At 40.5% G+C, this 27,215-nt stretch overlaps 1 protein-coding gene across 2 annotated transcripts in view; it reads right to left on the reverse strand.

The window, feature by feature from the left end:
• Positions 1–6,174: 6,174 nt before the first annotated feature.
• nploc4 (NPL4 homolog, ubiquitin recognition factor) overlaps positions 6,175–27,215 on the reverse strand; it is a 68,040-nt gene continuing 46,999 nt past the window's right edge. For both annotated transcript variants that reach the window (XM_062970829.1, XM_003217039.4), the window contains exons 13-17: positions 13,521–13,592; positions 11,434–11,529; positions 10,163–10,279; positions 8,583–8,685; positions 6,175–8,127 (exon numbers count right to left, since the gene is read on the reverse strand). In XM_062970829.1, the coding sequence (XP_062826899.1) occupies positions 7,970–8,127; positions 8,583–8,685; positions 10,163–10,279; positions 11,434–11,529; positions 13,521–13,592 (546 nt within the window). In that variant the 3' untranslated portion in view covers positions 6,175–7,969. The remainder of the gene's footprint in view (positions 8,128–8,582; positions 8,686–10,162; positions 10,280–11,433; positions 11,530–13,520; positions 13,593–27,215) is intronic.

Below are 27,215 nucleotides of genomic sequence, written 5' to 3' on the forward strand. Positions count from 1 at the left end.
TCCTTCCTTCCTTCCTTCCTTCCTTCCTTCCTTCCTTCCTTCCTTCCGCAAATCCTTTTTTTTTGTGTGTAATGCGCACCTCAACATTGAGGTGTGCATTACATTCAATGGTGCACTAGACTCAAGTAAATATGTGTAATTTTATCAGTAATTATAGATTCTAACAGTTTAATTAATGAAGACAGTTAATACTTCTGTTACTGTGCACACCTTAGAATTCCCCTGGACTTGTAATTTCTATTTGCTTTTTTTTTTGGTACTTGTTTTGTCACTTTAGAGGCAGCTCTCTGCCTCTACTGATGTATGTCATTCTCACACTGACTGTAAATCCTGGTTGTTTATACCAGAGGTCGATTTCACACTCTGCTTTCACTGATGCTCACCTTCCATAGTCAGGCAATACAGTCTGGTGATCAAAAAGGAGAAGATTCTTTATCTGAGACATAATAGCAAATTGCCAGTTGTCCAGGACAAGAGTGAGATTGGCACATCCCTTCATATTGACCTTTGCAGCTGAAAAAAAGGAGTGAATCTGATGTCTGACAATACAAAAATAATCATATTACAAAAGAGACAGCTATCCCTTAGCTACAGTATAATCAGATCGTGATATTTGCAGATTTAACTTTCATGAATTTGGTTACAATGCTCTGTCAGAGAATCACTGGGCCCTCCAGTGCAATTGTGTGGTCAACGTCTACCAGATGTTAATCATAAAATTATGCTGGAGGACCTAGAGATGACACCTCTTGAGGAATATCTGGGTCCTCAAGTGCAATTTTCTAATCAATGTCCAGTGGATGTTGCCCACAAAATCATGCTGGAGAACCTAGAGATTCCTAGAAAGGTGTTCTCTCAGGTTAGAAAAATAGCATTTTATTCATGCTTTTCCCACTTCCATGGGGATCCTGCGCGGCAACTCCCACAAATAAGGAAGATTGATTATACAGGCAGTTCCCAAGTTACAAGCATCCGACTTACAAATGATTCATAGTAAAGAACAGGGTTGAGACAGCAGGAAGTGAGAGAAATCTACCCCCAGGAAGAAAAATTCACTCCTGAAAGAGATCATGGGGAAAAGGTGCTTCCATTGAAGCCTTATCTCCAGTCTTTGTTTCCACAATGAGCCATTTTTTCAAAATCTAATTATCCCAGGGACAGAAAGAGAGATGAAATCTTCTGAACAGGGGCACAGACAGCAAAACAAACACCACTGGGGTGTTAACCCTTCCCTATGCTATCCAAAGCTAAAGAATACATACTTTCTCTTAATTCTGCCCACATGGTCTTGCCTTTTTTTTGGAAAAAAATTCCAAAGCCAATTGGATGTGGAAATTAAAGAAGATACTCCCAATAATTCTCTGTAATTAGAACTTTATAATAATTAACTGTGCTGATTGTAAACATAAAGATTGATGAAAGTAACTCTAAGGAAGATTAAATAAAAATAAAGAAGATTTAGGTACAGTATTTCTCAACTTGGTATCTCACACATTTCACATGCTTTCAGGTTAGGTAAGATTTGTGAATGTCATTCTAAAAATATTAAGTAAAAAAAATAAATTAGATTCATAATTGGCATTTTAAAACTTTGTATCCTATCCTTTCCACATGGGTTCAGGGGAGTAAGAAGCTTCTGGGGAACAAAATTACAGTATTATAGCATCAAATATATGCATTGAGAAAGTGAAGCCCCATCACCAAGGGAGCTGTTCTATTTGATGAGAAGATTGCATTTTCCAGAGTAGGAAATACACAGAGGTGTCATTTCTTGAGCATTCATCATTAGGATGGTTTCTTTGAGAAGCCTGCCTCTCTGCAGTCATGGAGACTGGGAACAGATTTATAGGTGGAAACAAAAGTGTTCAAAGAGGATTGAATTTTGGAGGATGGGAAATTTGGGGAAGCATGTTTGATGTTTATGTGTTTGCATATGCTAAAAGTAAATGTTAAGGGTTGAGACATATTCTGTGTCTTGGCAGTCATTATGAAAATTAGCATTTTACTTTTACAGGTGAAAAGCAAGTTTACAAGTATAACTGCCTAAAGTCAGGTAGCTATATAGAACCCATGTGCCCTGAGTGTTATCGCTTGCAAAGGCCGGATTTCTTTAGCAAGTGTGATCAAAGTTGGCCAGCAGAAAGCCTAACACACATGCAAACCAGCACTGGGGGAGAAGGAAATCACTTTTTAAACTATAATTCCTAGAATATCAGAACTTCCACAGTTTGGGAGCTGTAGCCCAAGAGTTACATTTCGGAAAACACATTTGTGTCCACAATTTTATTTATTTTTTAAGAAACCAACTTCCCAAGGTGCTGAGGGTGCAGCAATTTGCAACATGTTACCTTCTGATCTGTAGTCCCATTCGGATTCTGCCTGTTGCCGTTTTGGTTTGGCAGCCCAGCTGACTGCCACAAAAAGTAGGAGGGAGAAGAAACACTTCATGGTGACCCTTGCGAAGGAATGAGCAAAAAATTAATGAGCAAAAAATAGGTCTGTTCTCTCCCTATTTCCAACACTCAAACAATACACATAGAAAGAGGGGATGTTCTTCCAGCTAGGATGGTCACAAGCTCTACATTCCAAAAGGAAGACTAGAGGAAACCCAGTTGGGGTCTATGGGTCTGCACCCGTGTCAGAGCTATTTATCCACTTATCCAAGCAGGCTGGAAATGTGGCATGAAGTGATGTGAGAATCTGGTCTCTCCTTGAATTGGATCCTCACCTCCTCCAGTCAAAATACTTCTTCCACTGGTATCCACATGAACAATACTAAACTTTGCAATATGGAGTATTTGGAATAAATGTTGGGTGCTGTGGTACTGGGACAGAAGAGTTGTGCAGTTGAGCAGCCAGCCAAGCGCTAAACTGTTTAGTGAAAATTGAACCACAGGGGACTAGTAGTACACAAGAGCACAAGCAGTTCTTGCTTGGCTGTAGCCAAGCAGAACACTTGCTATACAGACCTAGATAGGACCAGCAAGCAATTTTCACCAGGCAGTTAGCTCAAAGAGTGCTGCAAGGTATACCAACCAACATGGGCAGCCTTGTCCTTCCCTTCTGCCACACCCTTCACTCTGTCTAATAGTGGTGTTGGTCATGACTGCTGGTTATCTCCTTTCACAATTTCAGAGCCATAGCAGGAGAAAATGGGAGTTTAAAGACACAGCAAGAAAGAAATGGAAATGGCTTTCCCCACAAGAAAAATAATTGTTCAAAAGAACCAAAACCACAAAAAACCTAACTCCTTGCAAAACTCTTGGTTGTGCCTGCCTGACTCCAGGTAACACCATCAGAGGGTTTTGCCTTCCTGAGGTTTGCCCAAGGTGCCCCAGGGGGCTAAGCAGGGATTCAAGCCCTGGTCCTCAGAAACCCTAGTCTCACTTTCCAGCTACTGTACTGCACAAATACAACAGCACCTTTGGAGAAAGGGAAAGATCTTCTGATGAAGTTCTGGAGCAGCCATTCTCAATGTGATGCTAACCAGATGTGCTGGGTTGCAATCCTGACTCTCTGCATTCCCAACAGCAAAGCGACAGCACGTGCAAACTGTGGATGGTGGACACTTTAGTGCAACATAGCTGCAGGGTTAAAAAAAGGCTGCTTCAGAGCAATCAATGTTCAGAACGAAGATCTGAACAAAAAAAAAGAAAAGAAACACTCACTAAATGGTGGGGGTGGGGGGTAGGCAGCCTCTTTCCTACCTGCTGAGAGGAGATCCTAGGGCGGCAAGATGCGGTGGTGGCTTTGCTCCTCTTTCTCTGGCCAAGATCGGACGACTCTTCTTCACCTTATAACAAGCTGTTCTGGACTGCCGCCAAGCCACACAGCAGCCCTCTAATTGCAAACAGATCTGCTTGGCTGATGGAGGGGTTTCCAAGCTGTGGTTTATTTCTCACAAAGGGAAGGGAGGAAGTTTGCAGGACAGCAAGGCACCTCCCATAAAACTCAAAAGTACAATTCAGGACACAAGGATTTGGAGAAAGAAGAGAGCACTCTCCTCTGCTCCTTTAAGCTATTTTTAATGCATAAGGGAGCTTTGAGATTCTGACAATCTAGCCTGGATGTACAACTAGTGTCTGGTCACTGTTTACACAGAATTCTCCAAATCTGCCCAGCACATGCTTGTTCATGGATGGAAGGATGTGGAATTTATTTAAGGGAAATAACACGCAGGCTAATTACCTTGATGGGTTTTTCAAGTGGTGGGCAGTGAATACAACTTATACCAAGAAACCAGTCTCATTGCCAATCCTAGCAAGTGCAAACAACAGGTCAGAGATCAGTAGAACCAATATGGCTGATATCATCCGTGGGCCTACAGAAATACCAACACTCCGCATAACCAGTGGGACGCATATTTTACTTCTTCCAAACTAAATGCAGCCCTTTTTGCCTCTGGTGATCCCTTGGATTTACCTATAGTGGTCTCTGCCACACCAGCCCCAGCAGGCATTAGTTGCAACTGGGTGGTACAATGCAGGACACACTAATGCAAGCTCAGTGTGCTGAGTTTTTTTCTTTTCCCCAGTGTTCTGTCAAAGCAGAGTAATCCCTAATGACAAATAGAAAGTTTTTTATTGCAGACTTGTCCCCAACTCCTTTTGATATTTACAGACTTCCTATCCTCCAGTGAGTCAAAGGCAGCATCTGTTATCCTCCTCTGCACATTAACTTCCTAACTTTGTGAGACAGGTAACAGGGAAGGAGAATGAACTGGTTGATAAACACATCCCCAGCATGCATGACAAAGTACTCAAGTGAAAAGCTCTCCAAGAAACAGCCCAAATAACCAAAGAAAATGTAAGTCACTTGAGTTAATATTGAAGCAATCTACAGGTACCTCACAACCTCTGAGGATTCCTGCCATAGATGTGGGCGAAATGTCTGGAGAGAATGCTTCTGGAACATGGCCATACAGCCCAGAAAACTCACAGCAACCCAATCTACAGGTATATTGTTTCCACAATCTATCACAGGAATAGGTCTGTGTGTTTAAGTGGAAACACACTTTGAAATGTAACTTGGTGAGCAGAAGTGCATACAGCTCTGGCTTTAACACTGACTTCATGTTTTTTAACTGCTCACTATGTATAGTAATCTCCATGTACTGGTAAAATTCTGTAATGTCATTCTCTTTACTTTCATCTGCCATGTATGAGAATTAAAGTATGAAAATGACAACATGGTTTCACAAATCTGTCAAATAGTACTTACCATTTGGAAGCTTCTCCACAACAATAATAAACATTGAAGAAATAGGTCAGGGCCCTGGAATCCTTCAAGTTCATACCTAACTACACCTTTGTTCCAAATGCTTAACCAAATCCCCATTCTTCTAAAATGAAATGGGGGGGGGGGGGTGTCTGTCTGGAAGTGAGAAACCTAGAATCTTCCTGTAACGTATAACTATTTCTTGGAAGAGAAAGGACATCAGGCTTTTTCCAAATGAGGAAACAGGGGAAGGAGACGACTGTACTTGGAGGCCTTATCTAAGCCCCCAGGTGGCCAGGAAAAGAGAGTGTTCTTGACTTTCTTGGTGGTGACTAAATAGATGGAAAATACTCATATTGACCAAGGATCCAGGAAGTTAAACATTGGATGTCCAAGGAGCTTTTGGAAGACATATTCAACTACAAGTGATCACCTATGGTGACAAAAAAGTAGAATTCCTATTGCAATTGACTGTTTTACTGCCACTTTAGTGCATGAACAGTAAAGCCAATACAATTTTTAGGGTTGCAAAACATCTCCAGAGGGTCACACTATGTTACTGCCAGCTTTTAAGCAATTTCAAAGAAGCATGAAGACAAAAGCTGTGATCTTCATCAGACTTCTGAATAGACTGAGGTATCAAAACTTTGTATAAGATTATTAGATCTTTCTTTAGACAAAAGTTCACCATCTTTAGTTGCCAATGTTTCTGAAATGCCACAAATTGCTACCTTCTGTATCAACCAAGATACATAAGAAGAATTTTAGAGAGCAGGCATGAGCATTGGCATTTGAAGTGAAGAGGGTCAATTATCAAGAAGGCTGCCCTGGAAAATAGCTGAAGTTCTGTCTGGGGAAAGATCTGTAATCGAACAATTACCCAAGCTCCAAGTTGATAGTAGAGAACCAAACATAGAGGGTCAGCACCAGTAGGAAAATAAAAGGCCCAGGAAACTGTCATTTTCAGATGCTTTAATAGACTTTTATTTGCAGGGCTGTTATTCAGTTAACTCCAGTCCAAACCCAACACACACCTCTGCAACCCACAGACAAAGAGGAATAGCAAGAGCGGCTACAGCCCAGTGAGCTCAGGAAATCTAGTCAAAATGCAAATCTATGTCACATGTCCTGTCAACAATAATTAGGACCAAAGGAAGTGTCTCCAAACACTTGACCAACCAAGCCCAAGATACTTTTGCCATGGAAGGCAGAGTGACCACACCCCTCTTGGCAGCTGTCCGGGAGCCAGGCCTACATGCCCATAATGAGAACAGGGAGCTGGGGCAGAGGCACATCATGCTGTGGCAATGAGCTTCTTAAAAATATCAAATTTGGGAAAGTTTAAAACAGAATGCCTTCTGTCCACATAAGTAAACAGAAGTCAAACATGCCATGGTTTCTTTGTAATAAAGTTGATGGATTTTTCTGGGTGATAACTGTCAGTTGTGCAGAACTACTGTTGCAAGAGGAACCACATGTGCCTTTATACTGCTGGCAGAGATGCTGAAAATGTTTGGATCATAAAAACAGATATCTTTACTGTTGGGAATTGATACTTCCAAAGAAATAAGAAACTTGAGAGCATGGCTCAGTTGTGGTTACATGAACGGTCAGCATGTTTTGTGTTCTTGAGGCGAGAGGATTTCTGGTGCTTTGGCTGCATTGTGCCTGGACAGTGACGGGGTAAGACAAAGTTTCAAATTCCCCATTTAGCTTTGCCCTGCTGAGATTATATTCAGATTTTTAACAGGTATGTGGACGGTACTTGCAAGCTTTACTTGCTCATAGTTGTGGATTTCAGAAAACAGTTTCAAGGTAAAGGGAAGATGGCAAGGGAGATCTGGGCATGTGAATAGTTGCCTGCGTAACCATGACACAGCCCAAATGATTTTGGTCAAAACAGTGTCTGCTTTCAGATTGGATAGCCAATTGTTTGCCTGTGCCCTATTCTGGATGAGAATACTCCTTTCTGTTGCACACCCTCTAGATGAGAAGCACCAGGGAACAGCAACTGACAGAGCTCTCATTATGGATGACTGGACAAAAAATGGGTCAACAGGCAACCACCGACACCCCCTTCCCTATTAAGAATTACACTCTTTTTTTTAAGCATCAAAGTGCTTTGGGGCTTAGCCTCTGGCTTTAAAGCCTTGGCATGTTCTTCATTGCAAGTTATTCAATCTGGGAACTATAATTACAGGGTGGACTGCAGTGATTCAGGCACCACCGACCCAGTGATTCTGGGGCTAAATGCAAAGCATGTCAAGAGAACAATATTAGGCAAGCTAGTGCTCGGGGAGCAAGTCGTCCCTTCAATACTGCTGCCTAGCCTCACTCACTGACTTTTTAAGGCTGGGGAAAGCTTGTGGCATGCAAGCTAACAGGGGGCATGGCCACTTCACCATGTGCCCACAGAGCTGATGAGCCACGTGGGTGACCTCAGCTCCAGGGAAACATGGCCTCTGGCTTTCTACAATACTGAGAGCAAAGAAAAGGCAAGGCAGCAGCACTGGGCAGAAGGGCTGTGTCGTCTTCTCCCACTGGAATAGCCAGTTCCAAGGGCAAGCTGCCGCCCCCTAGGTGGCGCTGTGGGCCCGCCATATGGGTCACCACCCCACTTGCCCATTCTGTCCCGCCCCTCGTGGTGCATCATCCCAGGAGGAAGAACAGTCCTGCCCGGCTTAAGGGTTTGCCTCTGTATTTTTGCCAGTTGGTCTGTGATGGCTGCCCTGAATGCCAAGCCGGACAGGGCCTAGCTGCGTGGGAGGCTACACATTTCGCAGTGATCTGTGCCTGGCTGGTTCATGAAGGTGCAGTGCTGACAGGCCCACATGGAGGAGGTTGTTGCATGTGCTGAACTGCCCACGGCACCATACTCTTGGAGTCCTGGCAATTGAACGCCAACTGTACCTAAAAAGACAATATCATACCATCAGGAGACGGTCAGAGGAATCCCAATAAGCAGGGGAATTCTCACATGCAAAAATTACTCAAAATAGACACAATATCCAATATAGTTAAGGCTGAATCTGGCTATGTATCACATATCCACAGTCTCCATCGTTCTTGCCATCTTGCCTAACTGCACAATTTCATCTACCTGTATTATATTGTAAGCACATTTTCTTCTCTGCACTATATCAGTTCACACTGCAGTATACCTTTGCCATCAATATTTCACAAACTCCTCTCTTTGGAATGTGAAATAGCATTCAGTTCCCTTCCTACATACTGAATTATCCCATAAATGACTAAGGAAGCTTCAAACCCAACTTCAACTATATGCAAACCAATGTATCTTAAACTAAATGCTCTCCAATGAGGTGCCTTAATTTCAGTTTTAAAGGAGAAATGCCTAGACATACTGCAAAGTTGTTCGATGGTGGCCCATTGTTCTGATTTCTTCCAAGTCTGTGCAAGCTCCTCATTTCGAGTCCTTACTGCATCTAGCAACAAGCTGATGCTGTCCTGAAAGAGAAGGTAGATCAGCACCATATGAGAAATATTCAAGAGGCATCCTTCCCTGCATGATTTATGCCATCTCTCAAGAACATCAATAGTTATGGTGATATATTAATAATAATTTACAGTCTACTGAGATCTACTCTTCATTTCCTCCCCACCTAACAATTTCACTGGCTTTTGAAAACCAGAATTAGAAGGACAGATTGACTTTCAAGTTCCTAATAACAGCATAGTGATATCTTCAGCATGTTCTGACCAATAAGAACCACCACATCCTGGTCACACAGCAGTTTTGGATCCTTTGCCACTACAATGGTTGCATGCATAGTGGCATCTTCTCTTCCCTTGAAGGTCTACTGGCAGAAGAGCACATGCATAGCCAATATGGCATAGGATGGTATTATGAGAAAAAGAACGGTCTTAATGAACTTTTGTAGACAATGTTCCAGAGAGCTGTGGGAGTGAGTGTAAAAGTGTCAATAGACAGATGGGCAACAGAAGGCGCCACTGCAGTCTCGCTTGATTAGCGGCAACTGTTAACTGTCACCTGCAAAAGGCAAACAGTGTGCCTGCACTAATATAACTGTTGAAAAAGCACCTAGTGCTACAAACAGCAGAGGGTGCTACACACAAGTTATGAACTGTGTGTGTGTATATGTGTGTACCTTCATGTCCTGGATGGAAATATGCAGTGTCCATATCCAAAAAACTTAAAGTGCGGGTATGTAGTATGTGCATTACCCACTACCAATCATTCACATTGTAACTTTGCCTCAAAAAACACTAAGAACATATTTTTGTTCTTTGGATCTATATTCATACTATAAATGTTATGCTCCTGTTTATAACGATAAACACACAATCAAACAAAAGGGCAGCATGAAGCAAATTTGATTGGCCCTGATCTCCAGTTGTCCACCGGCAACCCAGCTATTCTACACATGGTTTATGTTTACTATTCTTGAACCTTCTGGAAAACACATGGCTTGATTCTTATTTTTTCTTCTTTGCAGATGTTATGCTCAAGAGCCTGGTGTGCAATTTAGATCTGGCTGCTAAACCAGTAAAAGAGGGGCGTAGGCGTGAGAGGAGAAGCAAACACAGGAAGTTGCTGGCCTCTGTGAGACTGGTGACTGATGCTGCGATCATTTACAACAGGAAACTCTGATTCAGAGAATTTAAAAACACTTCCAGTTGTTGATGTCACATACAAGTTGGCTTCATCTAGGCTGAGAATGTACTGATACAAACATAATCAGCTTCCAAATGAAACACAAGGCAGCCAACATTCAAGCCCATTGAGCATCTTTGCTGCTAGCCTTAGAGAGGCCACTTCAAAAGCAAGGATGGGCTTTGGTGCCTGAGAAAAAGCTTTGCCAAATCAACTGAAGTGAGATGTTCTGGAAGCCAGAGATGATTAGCACCTTCCTCTACATGCGCTCGTGTGATGTTCCAGAATAAACTGCTTCTCATTACATACCCTTAAAGGCATCACTTCATTGGTGACCAAAAAGAGGAGCAGATGGAAATCAGAGATGATATCAAGGAACACAGAGGAGGTGTTCTGGGACAAATATGTAGCCAGGCTATGAAAGTCCTGTAAAGTTAGTGAAGACAATACATATTGTATGAATTTTAGTATTTATACAATTTCTTAAAATGTCTATTACATTCATATTTGCCAAATCCCAACATTATTTTCTACTTGCAAATAAATATAACACACTTCTCTATCTGTACATTCCTAATGTCCCTAGCCTAATCTGGCAAATGAAATTTTCTAAACTTGGCAGGCTACTGCATATATTCCAACTGTAGCCAGCACCCATGGCAGAAAATTGCAATGATGCCAGAATCCTAACAGTTTCAGGAGCATAAAAGCCAACCAAATTGAATCTTACAGGACAACATTCTCCATGACAACTGAGAAAACAGGGCAGTTTGTGTGGCACACAGAGCTCACTGCCCAACACCTCACCTCACCTCATCTATCTGACCATCAGTGTCTATCACCTAAGAGCAGTTTCCTCACTCTACTTCATGACAGTGTCCAAACTGGGCAAGTCCTAAAAGGTTCCCAAAGACAAATATAGTCAGATCTACCATTTATCATTTACATCCTATTTCTGATCAATTATTGTATGTCATTCCAAGCCTGTTTCTAAGGACTTTTCACATTGCCAACAGTTGCCAGGGCAACTGAAGTGAAAAGCCAAACTGGTCTAAAGTGTTTAGATCCAGTAGTTCATTACTAGACACACAGCAAAAACAGAAGACAAGCCAGACTCCCCCTGTCTCCTCTGAACATGATCTCTGCTTCAATTATGTACTGCACATTTTCTATACTAAGCAACTCTACAGAAAACACATACAAACATGTATGTGCAGCAGTCAGGAATATTTCTGGGATGCAAATTTTAGCATTTTTCTTTAAAAGATTACAAATTATGCTAGTGCTTATTACAAAGAAAAGTGTTTCTATTAGACATCCATGCAATCTTTGCTTTAACTTCTGATGCACACACTTCACAGTAAAAGTTCTATTTTACATGATTACGTGCAATTTGTCCTCCCAGAGCTGCTCTTCCCACACACAAATTTAGTATAAGAGCTAAGAGGAGTCTAGAAATGGGGGTTTACCATCCATCATATGCAACCCAATTTTTGTGCATGCTTGATAAACTCCAAATACTAAAATCTAACCCAGTGCAATAGTACAAAGACATCACACTAACTATTACTCACACTTACCTGAGTCTCTCCCAGCACGTCACGGTTCTCAATAGGGAATGGATTTTGAGAAATAGAAAATGTATAAACTGGATCTTTAGGAAACGTGGTAGTAATCTTTAAAAAAGAAAAGAAAAAGGGGATTTGGATGACAACTGCAAGAAACCAGATGTATGGCAGATGTACGGCAGATGAAGGCCTCAATTGAGCATCTTCAACATCTAAAGATCCAGAGGCCCAGCTGGGAAGGCCAGAGGGAGAAACTATGAAGTGAAGCTTTTCAAATGTACACACATTCTGTCTAACCCCCATGGTCTCTTTTCCCAATGAGATGCTTCACCCGGTATGACTGAACAAACAGATCACAACACGGAATCTCAGTTCAAACAATAAGGCTTGTTTGGGAATATGAAGATCTGCATGAGTTGATCAAGACTAGGCTTGCCATCTGACACAGATTCTGTCAAGTGTGCCAGGCTGAATCCTTGAGGAGCTCAAGCACCTGCTGCCTTTCTCCCATTTTAAAAAAAGGTAACTATAATAAAACAAAGATATCTTTCTTTGAAGTGGCTTGTAAGCTGTGCTAACGTGAGGTGGCTATGACTACAACAAAAATAAGAGCGTCCTTGTTGATCTCACACAAGTTGCCCAAGGTAAACCAATATTACAGGCTCTTACATTTAAAACTGAAGAATTGTCAAATCCCAACTGGGAATCTATGGAGTGGGCAATCTGATTAACAAAAGGCTTTTCAATCAGGGTACAATTTGTAACAACACCAATGCTACAGAAATAGCTCAAGTTATAAGATAATAATTTTTAAAAGCAGACAAAATGTGAAGTGAGAGGCTTCAAAAATTCAGCTTTATCTCTTTTCAGACTCCTCCTAACTGCATGCTCTGTCAATCTGTTTTCATCTTAATTATACCCCAGGTAGTCCAAAAACAGATGCCTCTGCTGCTTTGGTAATACATGTGTTTCTGGGCTGTCAACTGGGAGCAGAAAGTCTGCAGGCTCAACACAATGGTCGCTGCTATTGCAACAGGCAGCATCTCACGCCATGAATCAGGCAGCAAATGCCTACAGCCTAATTTCAACTCTGAGCAACAACATAGATATATGGAGGAGGAGGAAGAACAAGTGAAAATTTGACACCATGACCACAGACTGCTATGGTAACTCTCTTTAGATTCACCTCTAACTAATGCTACCATAATCACCATTACATCTTCTTTGTGTTCTTCCATCCTATAAAATGCCCCTCTTCCTTAATTTAGCCTAAAGCAATTTTTACAGATTATCAAGTGCCTAATATACAGTAAGATGCCATACATAGATCTTTTATACCAAAAACAAAATCATTTTCCTACAATAGAGAAGCAGTGATAACAATAATGTGTTTTCCCCTTCAGAATTGAGACCCAAAGTAGTTTGCACTTAAAAAGCAATATAATTTAAATATATAGAAGTCAAATATTTAAAATGGAATCAAACTTATACAATTATTAAAACAAATACATAAAATACAATTTAAATAAATAAATGGAGAACATTTAAAAACAATTCACTACAAAAAGGAGGAGGGCATTCTGGTCTCCCTTGAAAATTAGTCCAAAGCATAGGGACAACCACTGATGGTGGTAGGACTGAGAGAAAGGCCTCTTCTGAGGATCTCAGGGCCAGTGCCAGATCACAGAGGGAGATACAGTCTGCCAAACAGCCTGGACATGAGCCTGCGAAGGCAATGAAGATGTCACTGGCCATCAAGTCACATTTGATTCAGTGCCTGTAACAACCAGGCTGCTTAATTGCTCCTTTGAAAGTTGCCAGCAAACTCCTACGAGTGTAATCAAACAACCTCTCTGTGGAGAGTGTGGGTGTAACCATTTTATTTATCTAAAGAATATATGTCATTTCATAAAAGCAATGAGATGCTTTGAGAATGTCCAACAAAAGAAACAAAATGCTTTCCTGTATTTTCTCATAGCTGGGGCCCCAAAACAAAACTGCAACCAACAAGGAAAACATAGTAATGTCAAGCTTAGCTCTGGACTGAATATTTCCCATTTTTATTTTCCTCTGCAGTATAGAGCACAATAGATACTTACATCTATGATAAGGTACTCAACAGGAAGAGGGCGAGCTAGCTGAGTGATCTCATTGCCAAACTTGTCTCTCCCCTGAAATGAACAGCAGTGAATCGGTTAGGCAGAATGATTAATGTAGAATATCCAAACAGCAACAAATTAGAACAAATAACATCACAGTCTTCCAGGTGGGCAATGGGATACTTTCTAGTAGATTATTTAGTGCCAACTTGTTAATATCATTTTCACACTCAAAAACCTGTTTGATTCAGTGAGAAACATATATTCTAATGCAAGTAAGCAGGACAGTTTACATAAAATTTAACCATGAACTGAACCCAAACATGAACTCCTGCTTTGCAGATTTTAAACACATTTCCAATAGAACATGGGGTTACATTAAAAAAAGACAATTCAAAACAGACGTCAGTTCATCTACTCAGTCAACATTTCTGTGGAAAGTTGTAGTAATGTGAAAGAATACTATCCACAATAAGTAGTTTGACTACTATCAAGAGAAAAAAAAACAGGGATGCTGTCAGACCATCATAATTAACTTCATCTCCATATGGAGTAACACAGATGGTTCATCCAACACAGTAAATCAACTCCTACAATGGGTAGTACAAGCTAAGGACAATGGGTTGCTCGGATACTGATGACTTTACAACAGGTTTTACACATGAAAACGAAGTGCAGGGTTTTCTCCCCCACTTTCCAATCAATACCTCCTGTGTACAAGAGAATTATCAGCATGAACTGAAAGAGCACACAACCATTTCTTCCAATCCAAGTGGCAGTTGTTACAACCTCTGATATAAAAGGCATGGATATTTTGGAGGGGAATGGGAAGCTGATGGTTCATATCTGCAAACTAGCATTTAAGGGCTCTTTTTCCATCAGGTCACACAAATGATTACACCATCAATCACACCTATCAGAGAACATGGGAAGCCTCCCATACTTTGCAGCTTCTACTGTTCCAATGAAGTACTTCAATGCCTTACAACTTGGTTCATACTACTCATAACTAGCGCATAATATTTTCATTTGGAGCACAAGGAGGTCTTATGCCTCAATGAAAGAAGCCTTTCTATAGGATCCCAACATGAAAATGTCTCTTCGGCTTGGCTACAAGCTTCAGCTCTTCTCAGCCCAAGAGAAGGAGAAGATTCATCATTTTTCAACAGTGGAGGGTGCTGGCTGTACTGATATTGATGTCACATCCATTGCCTAGTATTTACTTGTTTCACAAGAGGCTTAAAAGGATGACTGTAACCTTAATAAGGCAGAGGCTATGCATCTAGACCACACATAAGAAAAGGCAAGAAGATAACTTCTGCCAGCATTATATCCCCTTGTATTGCATTTGCATCTGAAAAACTGGGGAAAAAATCTTATTGGTCCCTTTGGCACATTGCCCCTGCTGAACCTCAAAACTCTTCGCAAGCATTTATCTGAAAATCATTTTCCTATGGGACTTTAGTATCAAAAAGAGAAAACCTTAGAAATTATTGCCAACGTTTTCTTAGACCGGAGAAAAAAATCAACTCTGCTAAGTCTGAACTTGTTTCACTCTGCTGGATGAAATGAGTACAAGTTCAGTTTTGGGACGGAAATGGCTAGCACATGTTCATTAATCACAATGTGACAATTAGACCTGATTTATGTCAAACACACTGAGTTTAAACACTGCTTCAGAAATAAATTCATAAGAACAGACATTTTTTCATTAAAGATCTGCAAGTGGGGGTTGTATTTTCCAACTAAATCACCACTTAACAGGATATAAATCACTCACTCAGACCTATATAAATTATACATTTGAAATTTCCAATCAAGAGACCTTACATAAGTGTTTAAATCCTCTAAGCTTGGAAAAGCAAACGTGGTTATGAGGCAGATCCCAAGGACAAGTACTTGGACACTCCTGAAAGTGCACAGACTTGATTTACTGCAAGAAGAGCTCATATGAGAATGCAGGCAGGCAGGCAGACACAGACACACACAGTGCAATGCAAGTCACAAGGCAGGGGAGGGAAACCATCAGCCAGTCATTACTGGTGAGTGAGTACTGCTAATCAGCACTCCAACATACTGTTGGATGGATTTTTCACCTATCTTAAAAATGAAGTATTGCACACTATCTATTTCAAGGCATTAGGAGTGGGACAAAGAACTATGAGCCTTCACTGTTGCAGGCTGGTTGTAATATGACTACATAGCTTATCATCCTTGAGTTTGGTGAAAAATAAACACAGCAACAAATGGATGTCAGGACAAACAGTATTAGTGGCATCACTGACTATCTCTGCTGAAATATCCAATGCAGACGCCTGCCAATCAGACATATGCCCAAAATATGCTATGATGATTCTCCAAATAAAATGTTGATTACAAACACACATCTCATTTCTTGAACAAGATAGCCTGTTTGATATTCTTATTCTTGCAGCAACAGGCTCACACACTTGCTCATTACATTTTCTGAATTCCAGCAGAAGACAGAGAAGGAAATGCTGGTTCTAAGGCAATTTAGTATCTTAAAACCCCATTTCTTTTTATGGATATATCTTCATAGCGCTTACTCAGGGAAACTGCATTTACACAGCACAGCCAATTCTGCAATCCTCTACCAGGTTTCATTCCATAGTGATCCTCCTCATTAGGCACAATGTCATCATCGGGGAAAGAAGATAGTGGTCTTTCTTAAGAGTACTTCCCACATTTCTGGATACGCACTACAGCCCCCAGCTAGTTTCTCACAGGCTGCTATTGTGCTGGCATTCCCTTAATCTTCACAAGATGGCAAACCAAAATAAAAGTCAATGAAACCAACTTGCGGACTTGCCCATGCAAGAAACTACTTGCCACGCCAGCCATATAATTAGCCCATCTGGAACTCATCATTGAATCCAATTAGTTTCTAATATGCAGGCACATTTTTACCAGCACCTGTTCACTTGCCCTCAGGGGATTTCCACATTAAAAGACATTTTTTAAAAGTCAGGTTACTGAAATCTGAAATACACTTGCTTATTTTGTTCCTATCCGACAGAAGCTTCCATCTCAGCATTACAAAGCAGTGTATTTGTAAAACCGGCTCTTCAAGAGAAAAGCTGAAGTGAACCAGCCCTGCCCCATTCTGTTAAGCAATTACACTTTTAAAAGCCTTCAAAAATGTCAGGTTGGAGGACAAAAGAATTGAATACTCCATCAAAGCAACAAAGTTTGAACAGGTACACAAAATGAAGCATTTGATGCAGGACTCTGGGTGCATCTAAATTGTACAATTAATGTAGTTTGCCGCCACTCTAACTGCCATGGGCCAATGCTATGGAATCCTGGGTATTGTAGTTTGATGAGGCACCAGCACTCAATGGCAGAGAAGGTGAAAGACTTCATAAAATGAAAACTTCCATGATTCCATCACACTGAGCAGCATGGTGGTTAAAGTAGTGTCAAATAATAATAATAATAATAATAATAATAATAATAATAATAATAATAATAATAATTTTATTTATATCCCATCCTCTCTCCCCATGGGGACTCAAATTACAGTGTAGATCAGGTCTGCACAACTTGGCAGTAGTAAGGGGCCAAAATCAAAGCGAAACATCTTTGAGTCACAGATCCCTTGTTAGCACCTTGCTCTGGGATTTCTGAGAGAGCCTTTCCCTCAGAGCAAGCAGTGAAATGAATCAGCTTCAATCTTCTTTACCAGCTCTTTCTTCTTCTGAAACAGCTAATCTAGTGTTAAATTTGAACATAACCTCATATCGATACCAGGTAAGATTCTGGAAAAGATTGTTAAGGAAGTGGTCTGCAAACACTTAGAAAGGAATGTGGCCATCGCTAATAGTCAACACGGATTTATCAAAAACAAGTCATGCCAGACTGATCTCTTTTTTCGATAGAGTTACAAGCTGGGTAGTTGCTGGGAATGCCACAGATGTAGCATATCTGGATTCATGTAAGGCCTTCGACAAGAACCTCCATGACCTTCTGGCAAGCAAACTAGTCAAATGTGGGCTAGGCAAAGCTACGGTTAAGTGGATCTGTAATTGGTTAAGCAAATGAATCCAAAGGGTGCTCACCAATGCTTCCTCTTCACCGTGGAAAGAAGTGACAAGTGGAATGCCACAAGGTTCTGTCCTGGGCCCAGTTTGGTTTAACATTTTTATTAATGACTTAGATGAAGGGCTAGAAGGCATGATCATCAAGTTTGCAGGCGACGCCCAATAGGGAGGGACAGCCAATATTCCAGAAGACAGGAGCAGAATTCAAAACGATCTTAACAGATTAGAGAGATGGGCTGAAACTAACAAAATGAAGTTCAACAGGGACAAATGTAAGATACTCCACTTAGGCAGAAAAAATGAAATGCAAAGATACAGAATGGGGGACGCCTGGCTCAACAGCAGTACGTGTGAAAAAGATCTTGGGAGTCCTCGTGGACAACAAGTTAAACATGAGCCAACAATGTAATGCGGCAGCAAAAAAAGCCAATGAGATTTTGGCCTGCATAAATAGGAGTTTAGTGTCTAGATCCAGGGAAGTCATGCTACCCCTCTATTCTGCCTTGGTCAGACCAAACCTGGAATACTGTGTCCAATTCTGGGCACCACAATTGAAGGGAGATGTTGACAAGCTGGAATGTGTCCAGAGGAGGGCGACTAAAATGATCAAGGGTCTGGAGAACAAGCCCTATGAGGAGCGGCTTAAAGAGCTGGGCATGTTTAGCCTGCAGATGAGAAGGCTGAGAGCCATGTATAAATATGTGAGGGGAAGTCACAGAGAGGAGGGAGCAAATGTGTCTTCTGCTACCCTGGAGACTAGGACGCAGAGCAATGGCTTCAAACTACAGGAAAGGAGATTCCACCTGAACATTAGGAAGAACTTCCTCACTGTGAGAGCTGTTCAGCAGTGGAACTCTCTGGCAGGGAGTGTGGTGGAGGCTCCTTCTTTGGAGGTTTTTAAGCAGAAGCTGAATGGTCATCTGTCGGGGGCGCTTTGAATGTGATTTTTCTGCTTCTTGGCAAGGAGTTGGACTGGATGGCCCGTGAGATCTCCATTAACTCTATGATTTTATGATTGTATAGATTAATATAATGGAATTTTGGCTGCTGTTGTTATCTATTTTAGAAAAGGGTCGGAAAAGACCACATGGGTCATCCAGTCCAATTCCCTGCCATGCAGGAAAGGTTCAAAGTACTCCTGATAGATGGACATCCATCTACCACACCTTGAGGCAATGAGTTCCACTGTTAAATAGCTCTTATGGTCAGGACATTCTTCCTAACATTCAGGTGCAATCTTCTTTCCTGTAATTTGAACCCGTTGCTTCGAGTCTTAGTGTCCAGGACTTTGAATCATTTTCAATTTATGTGAACTCAAAGTTTAATCTTATCATGGGGTTTCTTTGCAAGATTTGTTCAGAGATGGTTTGCTATTGCCTTCCATTGAGGCCAAGAGAATGTGACCATGGAAGACCACCCAGTGGGCTTCCACGGCCAAGTGGGGATTTGAACTCTGATCTCCAAAGTCACAGTCCAATACTCAAACCAAGCAAGTTCACAGCCTTTTGATATCTTCCAGTATATTAATTTCCTTAATAATGCTCAAGAGAGAATTTATGTAACATATTATGATGAAAAACATTTTCTGTCCAGCTATTATTAACAGCCTTGATAAGAACAGATCAATGGTAAAACTTAAAAGTGATTAAAAATCAAAAAGCAATGCAGGCTGTACAACTAATCTGTAAATAATGTAAATTCAACCGATTATCAAATATTGGCAAGTGTAAATAACCAGTTGGAACATTTCTCATGCAAAGTACACATAGCTGATGTAGCCACATTGCAATTTCATCTTTTAACTGGAATATGTACGTAGCTCTCATTTTTATAAAGGAGGGGGGCAGTCGTAAAATCAATCCATGCTACATATTCTAATAATGTACATATTTCAATTTCCCCTGGTTTAAATGAACTATTTTCAATACTCAGAGGTACAAGAACCCCTGGATATTTCAGCTTCTAATAAGTAACAAATAATAAATAACAAATAACAGGCCAGGACTATAACGCTATTCAGATGATCAATAAGTCCCACTTATGTCTGAGTAGACATGCAAACAACTGCATGGTTACATCCTAATCTACAAGCTAACTCCATGCTAATTGTGAACATATGAACCCCAACACATTCATCCTGTATTTCAGACAAACATACAGACATGCATACATTGATAATTTCAGACATACAACAGAGTCTGGAAACAACTTGATTCTGCTGCTGTTACTGGGAAGTGAAATTTCAGCAAACCTCAGCCTTTTAAGTCAGAAGACTTGCTACTGTTGTTGTTATTATACTTATTTCTACTCCACTTTTTCCCCAATTCAAGACTCAAAGCAACTTATAACAAAATTTTAAAAATAGTTAAAAACTCACAGAATATGAAAGCTAAAACAAAATTAAACTATAAAGAATTTAAACCAGATTAAAATACATGTTAAACATATACACATACAACATGAGCAAATCAACACACAAGTACTTTATTTTTTAAGTAAAACCTGAATGGACTAGTTTGGTAAGTGAAAAAACATCAAGACCAAAGAAACTCTGGAATTTATTGTAAAACCAGAATTTCTAGCCTTCAATTTGTCAGGATCTGGCCATGGGTAATATGTGCAGGAGAGCAGGAAGACTTTCTCCTTATGCCCAAATATGTCAGAAATTGTTTCCTTCGGTGAATCGGCACAGAAGGTACTATACAAAAGTTGCACTCCTATTTCAAACTACATTTGTAGTTTTCCTACAACAATACATTAAAGGGAAATTATATCAATCTATGTCTCTCTATTGACTGTAATTTATATACATAACTTTATTACGGTCCATGGACCCACAGCTGTTAAGTGAATAACATACAAGAGTTTACAGAACAGTCAAACCGAGGAAATTGTTTAACAAACACAAACTACACAAAGTCAGGTAATACCGACTCTAGTTGTTGTTTGTAATTTGGTGCAAGAGGTATGCCAATTCCCAAGCCACTACAATGCAATACACGGTCATCCAGCCCTACCTGGAAATTATAATCTTGTTTGTAGTGCAATGACACAGCAACACGGAAACGTTTAAAGCTGACAAAACTGCCTTTTCTTGATCCAAATTAACATGCAACTGGCTAGTGCTGGTGAGAAACAAAGAACCAGACAGTAGCACTGCAGGGAAAGGTGGATAGGCAATGACAAATGGAAGATCAGTCAGCAGGGAGATTCTATTGCAAGAAAGACGTGCTAACTAAAAATAAGTATAAAGAATAGAATAGCTCCATTCTTATAGCAACACAGCCCATGGTCAGCTATTGGGTAGATTTCCACTTTCTTCTTGAAAGTAGAATGGAAATATCGAGGAAACAAAGAACAGTAACAAAAGACTATGAAGGGTTTATACTGGGGCCAGACAACTATTCGTAGCACTTCAGAACAAAAAGCAGGCTGCAGGTAGAAAGAAGATTTCTTTATAAACCAAAAGGCAAAGTGGGCATTGAAAGTTGGTGAGAACTTTCAAGGCAGGTGTTACACAAAAGCTGGATCCTACAATGGTCTGGTAGAAAAAGCCCCATGCTGCTTTCTAATAGCTCTTGGGAGGGTGGGGAGAAAAGGGGTTGTACCAGTTCTATGGTTTGCCCGGACCACAGGAAGTCTGAGCACCATGAATTATTCTTACACTGCAGCTCTGTATTTGGCACATCATGTCCCTGTCGCTAGGCAGAGAATCACAACATCAAAATATCACATTTTTCACTTCAGCTTCAGATGTTATAAACTGTCTTGACATACCAAATAGTTGCAGCTCATAAATCTGTAGGGATATTGTTTTAGAAGAGTACAATACTCCTAAATAGCTCTTAACAGAAGAGCTAGGCCCTTCCATATGGTCACTGGAACATACTGAAACCTTATATACAAGACTTTGTACGTAAACTGAAATCCTGTAGGTTTGGTTATTTAATTCAACACACCACAGAAGGCTGAAGCAGGAGCCCAAATACAAAAACCCTGTCCAGATTTTGGATTTTAAAAAATGAAATTGGGACCAAAAGTCCCTTGGTAATACATGTTGTCTTTTGTCTTTTACCAGCCCCAAGCAATTGACTAGCTGTTAGGACATCAATAAAAGCATAAGTCATTGCAAAAGATGACATTTTTGCATTCATGCTAAGATCATAGATATTTTTCTAATGACAACAAGGGAACAGAGTCTTGCAAAAGCATTAAACCTCAGCTACTTTTATTGCTTCAAAGGATCCATATAATTCAGATTCTCTTTGCTGGATTTTTTTTCTTGGCACACTGCATTTGAAGGAATGTTGAGACAACCATGAAATAAGTCTAGAGCTGGAGTCCTGTGGTGCTGCAAGCAACTTCAAGAGTGCACCACAGGCTGAGACTCACTGGGGAGCCTAATAAGATGACAGCTAGATAATGGAAAGTCAAACTTGGCAGACTAGTTGAATGCTGCTTCAAAAGGAAGAGGAAGCGTTTTAACACCCAAAATCACAAAAAAGGGAGAAATGTTTGCCATATACATACATTGCAGATGAACATATATGCCAGACTTTAAGCATTCATAGCGACTGATTATTTCAACTGATTGTGTTATGACAGTTAATACCCTTGTAAAGGTAAAGGTAAAGGTTTCCCCTGATGTTGAGTCCAGTCGTGTCTGACTCTGGGGGTTGGTGCTCATCTCCATTTCTAAGCCGAAGAGCCGGCATTGTCCGTAGACACCTCCAAGGTCATGTGGCCGGCATGACTGCATCAAGCGCCGTTACTTTCCCGCCGGAGCGGTACTTATTAATCTACTCACATTGGCATGTTTTCGAACTGCTAGGTTGACAGAAGCTGGAGCTAACAGCGGGCGCTCACTCTGCTCCCGGGATTTGAACCTGGGACTTTTCGGTCTGCAAGTTCAGCAGCTCAGTGCTTTAACACACTTCGCCACTGGGGCCCCTTGGAAAAGAACATCTAAAATTCAAAAGCAACTGACTGCTATGCTAAATGTGGACAGCCCACACTAGCCTATGCAGTTATCCCCACCTCTTTTATAAAACTTCTTTCAGCCACTGACTGATAGTTGATATACAGTGTGTTTCAAACTAATGGATGCAATTTCACAGTAGTATATTTCATGATGGCAACATATTACGATTATACAAAAAGTTTCAAATGGTTTATCAACTTTTACTAACCATTTTGAGCCAGAAACAAATCTAAAAAGTACACCATAAATGGGGAATATCTCATTTGGCCTAATGTTGCGGGATTGCTATCTTGTGAATAACTGAAGCTAGGGGATGCTTATGGACTGGAAAGGGCATCTGGTGGTAATCATTAGAAACTCCATTCCCCACCTTTTTAAGTGGGATGAGTTTCATTCATGGGCAATTGTGGTTGCAGGGATATAGCAATTTCAAATTGGGTTCATCTTTTTGAAACACCTTGTACTTTAAGTTTTTCCATACATCGACCCAATCAAAATACAGGCTGTTGGTAATCATAAAAGCATTAAAATGGGATTTTAAAGGACATCTATGAAAGAACTAGACAAAATATTGAAGTATAAAGATATATCACCGAAAACTAAAGTTAGAAGCATTCATGTCACCAAATTTCCCATTTCTATGTTCGGTTGTGGAAGCTGAGTAGTGAAGAAAGTAAAAGGAAAAGAATCAATTTATTTGAAATGTGGTGCTGGAGAAGAGTACTATAGATTCTGTTTAAAAAAGACAAACAAGTAGGTCCTCGTTTGAACTCTCTCTAGAAGTTACGGTGACAAATCTGGAGGCCGTTGTATTTTGGTCATATCATGAGCAGACATGACTCATTACAAAATACAATCATCCAGCTCTAGAATTATTTCATGGATGTCATGCGTGGCACAACTGACATCGTCGAGTTAGAAGGCAACAGGAAAAGAGCAAGGCCACAATCCAGATGGAGAGACTCAATCAAGGAAGCCATAGCCCTGAATCTAGAAGACCTGAGAAGGCTGTTGAGGATAGAATTACTTGGAGGCCTTTCATTCATAAGGTCACCATAAGCTGAAGTTGACTTGATGGTAGTTAACAGCAACAACTAGTATGATTGTTAACTATTGAGAAAGTGATGGATGCTTGCATATTCACAACTGAAAAGTGAAGAAGTATCTTAAGGCATGTGGAAACAGTACTGGCAGCAGGATACAGATATAAAGGCAGTCTTACAAGGACCGCAGGTTGGACCTCTCCTATTGCAGACTCTTCTGGGGGGATTCTGTTGGAGGTTTGGTAAGAACTGTTTGTCTTGATTCTATAATCTTAGCTCTGAAACTGTGATAAGACTCCAGCCTTTTACACCAGCTGGATTTGATAATCCAGATGAAATTAACAGCCCTACTTCCAGTGCTGACATGGCCTTTAAAGGGGCCAAGAGAAAGAGTGTGGTAAATACATAAAGAACTTGAACTGCCAGGGGGCTGGGAAAAATGCCTACTTTCATAAAACTGGAGTGAACCTGGTGTTGTTGGTTTTCCTGTTTTTGTGATATTTTGGACACAAGTAAACACGTTGTCATAAGTGGCACAGCCTCCAGCTCAGTCCCACAAGCACACACGGATGCACACCACACAATGGTGGCTTGAGAAAAAAAGAGGACTGTTATTTTCCCTTTCAGGCACCTCTTCAATCATTGTGCTCCCTGCAGCCAGTAATGCTTGCAACAATTCGTCCCAGCTGCAAGGCTCTGATCTCAATATGGGTTTCTATTTATGCAGCAATTCAGGAACTTTCTAAAAGTAAAGAAAGAGCATACCAAGTCCATATCTTATGCAACAAGCTTTGTATTGGTACTGCTACAAATGTCTCTCATTTTACATACATTACCTCCTTTCTGACTGCAGTTTAGAAAGCATCTGTTCTCCTACCCAACTAAACAACACAGGAGCTCAACAGCTTCTGTTGTATTTAAACTGCTGCTAAGACTGTGAGATAAACACACCCTGCATTACAAAAACATTGGTTTCTTCGGGTATAGCCAACAAATTTCTAAAAGCTCTTTTATATGAGAACTACTAGTGTATGCTACTTTGCAAAGTTCCCTCATGCAGAGGGTCCATTATTTTTCCTAAGAGTAGCCATACTTGTTTGTATTACACAGATACCAAGTGATCAAACTTCAAAAGCTCATTAGTCCCATACATAACTTAACCTAAGTAGCTTCTTCTGTTAACATAATATCTTTGTCTGATGAAAAAGCTAGTGAAGCTTCAAAAGCTTGCATAATGTATATTATGCTTTCGTGTTGGTCTGATAAAGGTATCACTGCTTGTGGATTTTGGATTCTGTTGTATTTACTTCACAACCAACATAGCTACCAAAGAGTATATTTAGACTCCTGGATTTCAAGAAACAAACATCCCATTTCAATATCCAAGCTTTTCAGCTGAATTCTGAATGCCCTGGAGAAAGAAGGGTTTAGGGATAGTAGGATTCTTTAGAGGTAAAATACTGCTCAGAGTGGCAATTCATTATTTTTGTTTTTTATACGGATGAGGGCTTGGAGATCCATGAAAAGGGATAGTAAGCCATATTTTACCCTTTAGCAACGATCCTTTAAGAAGCCGGATTTCAGCCATGAGTAATAAAATATTAACATTTTCCAGGCACTTTTTTACTATGATTTCCTGCAACTTAACACTGCAAATGGAAAGGAGGAAACAGCAACCTCAAATTACTAACTAAACTAAAAGTTCATGAAGTTGAAAAAGTCTAAAGTTTTCTGTTATAAAAATAGCAGAAGTAGAAGAAAGGTTAATAATGTCACTGGTGTGGTTTCTTTCTCATTCTTTATGGGCTTAGAAATAATTCAGAGAAATGACAAGATAATCAGAATTAGCATGCTTCTCCCTAGTGGCAGATAACTTTGAGTACACAATAGTCAAATTTGGGAGTCTGCATGAGAAAGAAAATGTTCAGGTTATTTGATTTATGGAATTCCTTAAAGTATTTTGCAACCTGAATGACATTAGAAACAAATAGGAAAAAATCAAGTGCAACTTTTGGACACTATATTTCATTCTCAATACAGCTGAACAATACAGAGGTAAACAGTAATGGCAACAGGAATTTTTGTGACTTAGGAAATAGCCAACACAAAACAAACAGATTTAAAATTAATTCAGATGTCAGCAAGTTTGAATTAAAAGGAGAGAGAACCTCTGATATTGTTATTCTGAATGGCAAGCCAAAGCTAGATAGATATGCAGACAATTGCAGGTCTGAAAAATGAATCCAGTACCTGATGGCATCACGTGGCACAAACAGTGAGAGTGATAAATGTAACCTCTTCAAACTCCTATTGCTAAATACTGCTATCTTTACTGCATGATAATGAATATTTTGTGTATTAATGCCAATCCGAATAACTCATTACAGCTGGGTCAGATATTGATGAACTGGGGGAAACTGTGATAATAAAAAAGCATAGTAAAGAGAGGGAGCACATTCTTTCCACTGAATTTTCAGGATTTTTTTCAACATTTTCTAGCTTAGAAACTAAACACACCACCAAGTAAAGCACAAAAAACTCTCACATTTGCTGTTCTTTGAAGGCAGATAAGCTGGTAATATTCACCATCAGATGTAATTTCCACAATGACTGTTTGCAATCACAGAAAAGGGAATTTCCTGTATCCCTAGTGGTATCTAATCTTCCAGATATATTGATTCTTTCCTTACATAGTTTTCTGTCGCCATTTAGGCATGTTTAGCCTGCAGAAGAGAAGGCTAAGAGGAGACATGATAGCCATGTACAAACACGTGAAGGGAAGTCATAGGGAGGAAGGAGCAAGCTTGTTTTCTGCTGCCCTGCAGACTAGGACACGGAACAATGGCTTCAAACTACAGGAAAGGAGATTCCACCTGAACATCAGGAAGAACTTCCTCACTGTGAGAGCTGTTCGGCAGTGGAACTCTCTCCCCCAGACTGTGGTGGAGGCTCCTTCTTTGGAGGCTTTTAAGCAGAGGCTGGATGGCCATCTGTCGAGGGTTCTTTGAATGCAATTTCATGCTTCTTGGCAGGGGGTTGGACTGGATGGCCCATGAGGTCTCTATTGCGCCAAATTGCTGTGTGTGTGTGTGTGTGTGTGTGTGTGTGTGTGTAAAGAAATCCTTGCAAGGTTGTTTGCAGGAGATCTCTGCAAAAGAGCTCAGCTTTGCAGAGGCAAAGCCATGCCTCAACGCCTCAAACAATGTATCAGTTTGCTGGCAGATGGCTGGTTTTGTCAGTTGGAAATCTGAGCTTGTAGGGAGAGCACTGAAAAGACAGGCTCTCTAGCTACGGTCAAGTAGCAGGTTTAAATATGCTATGCTGTATATATTGAATGCTGATTGATTAGTTATTGATCCTATGCAACTACAAGGACATTGTACGATTGCTGAACTGTTTATTTGACTTCAACTCAACAAGTAAAGTTTCTTTTGTTCTTTTAATTCCTCTGCTTGGTCTGAGTCTTTTGCACATGGTGTTAACTAGACGCTGCTGGTTCCGCTATACACTCACCTGGTAACAGTCTCTTCCAACTCTACTATTCTATGATTCTATGATTTCTTCCGCTTTCCCCACCACAACTGCACACCACTGACTCTCTGTCTTGAGG

This window comes from Anolis carolinensis, chromosome 2, assembly GCF_035594765.1.
Source record: "Anolis carolinensis isolate JA03-04 chromosome 2, rAnoCar3.1.pri, whole genome shotgun sequence".
Lineage (NCBI taxonomy): Eukaryota > Metazoa > Chordata > Lepidosauria > Squamata > Dactyloidae > Anolis > Anolis carolinensis.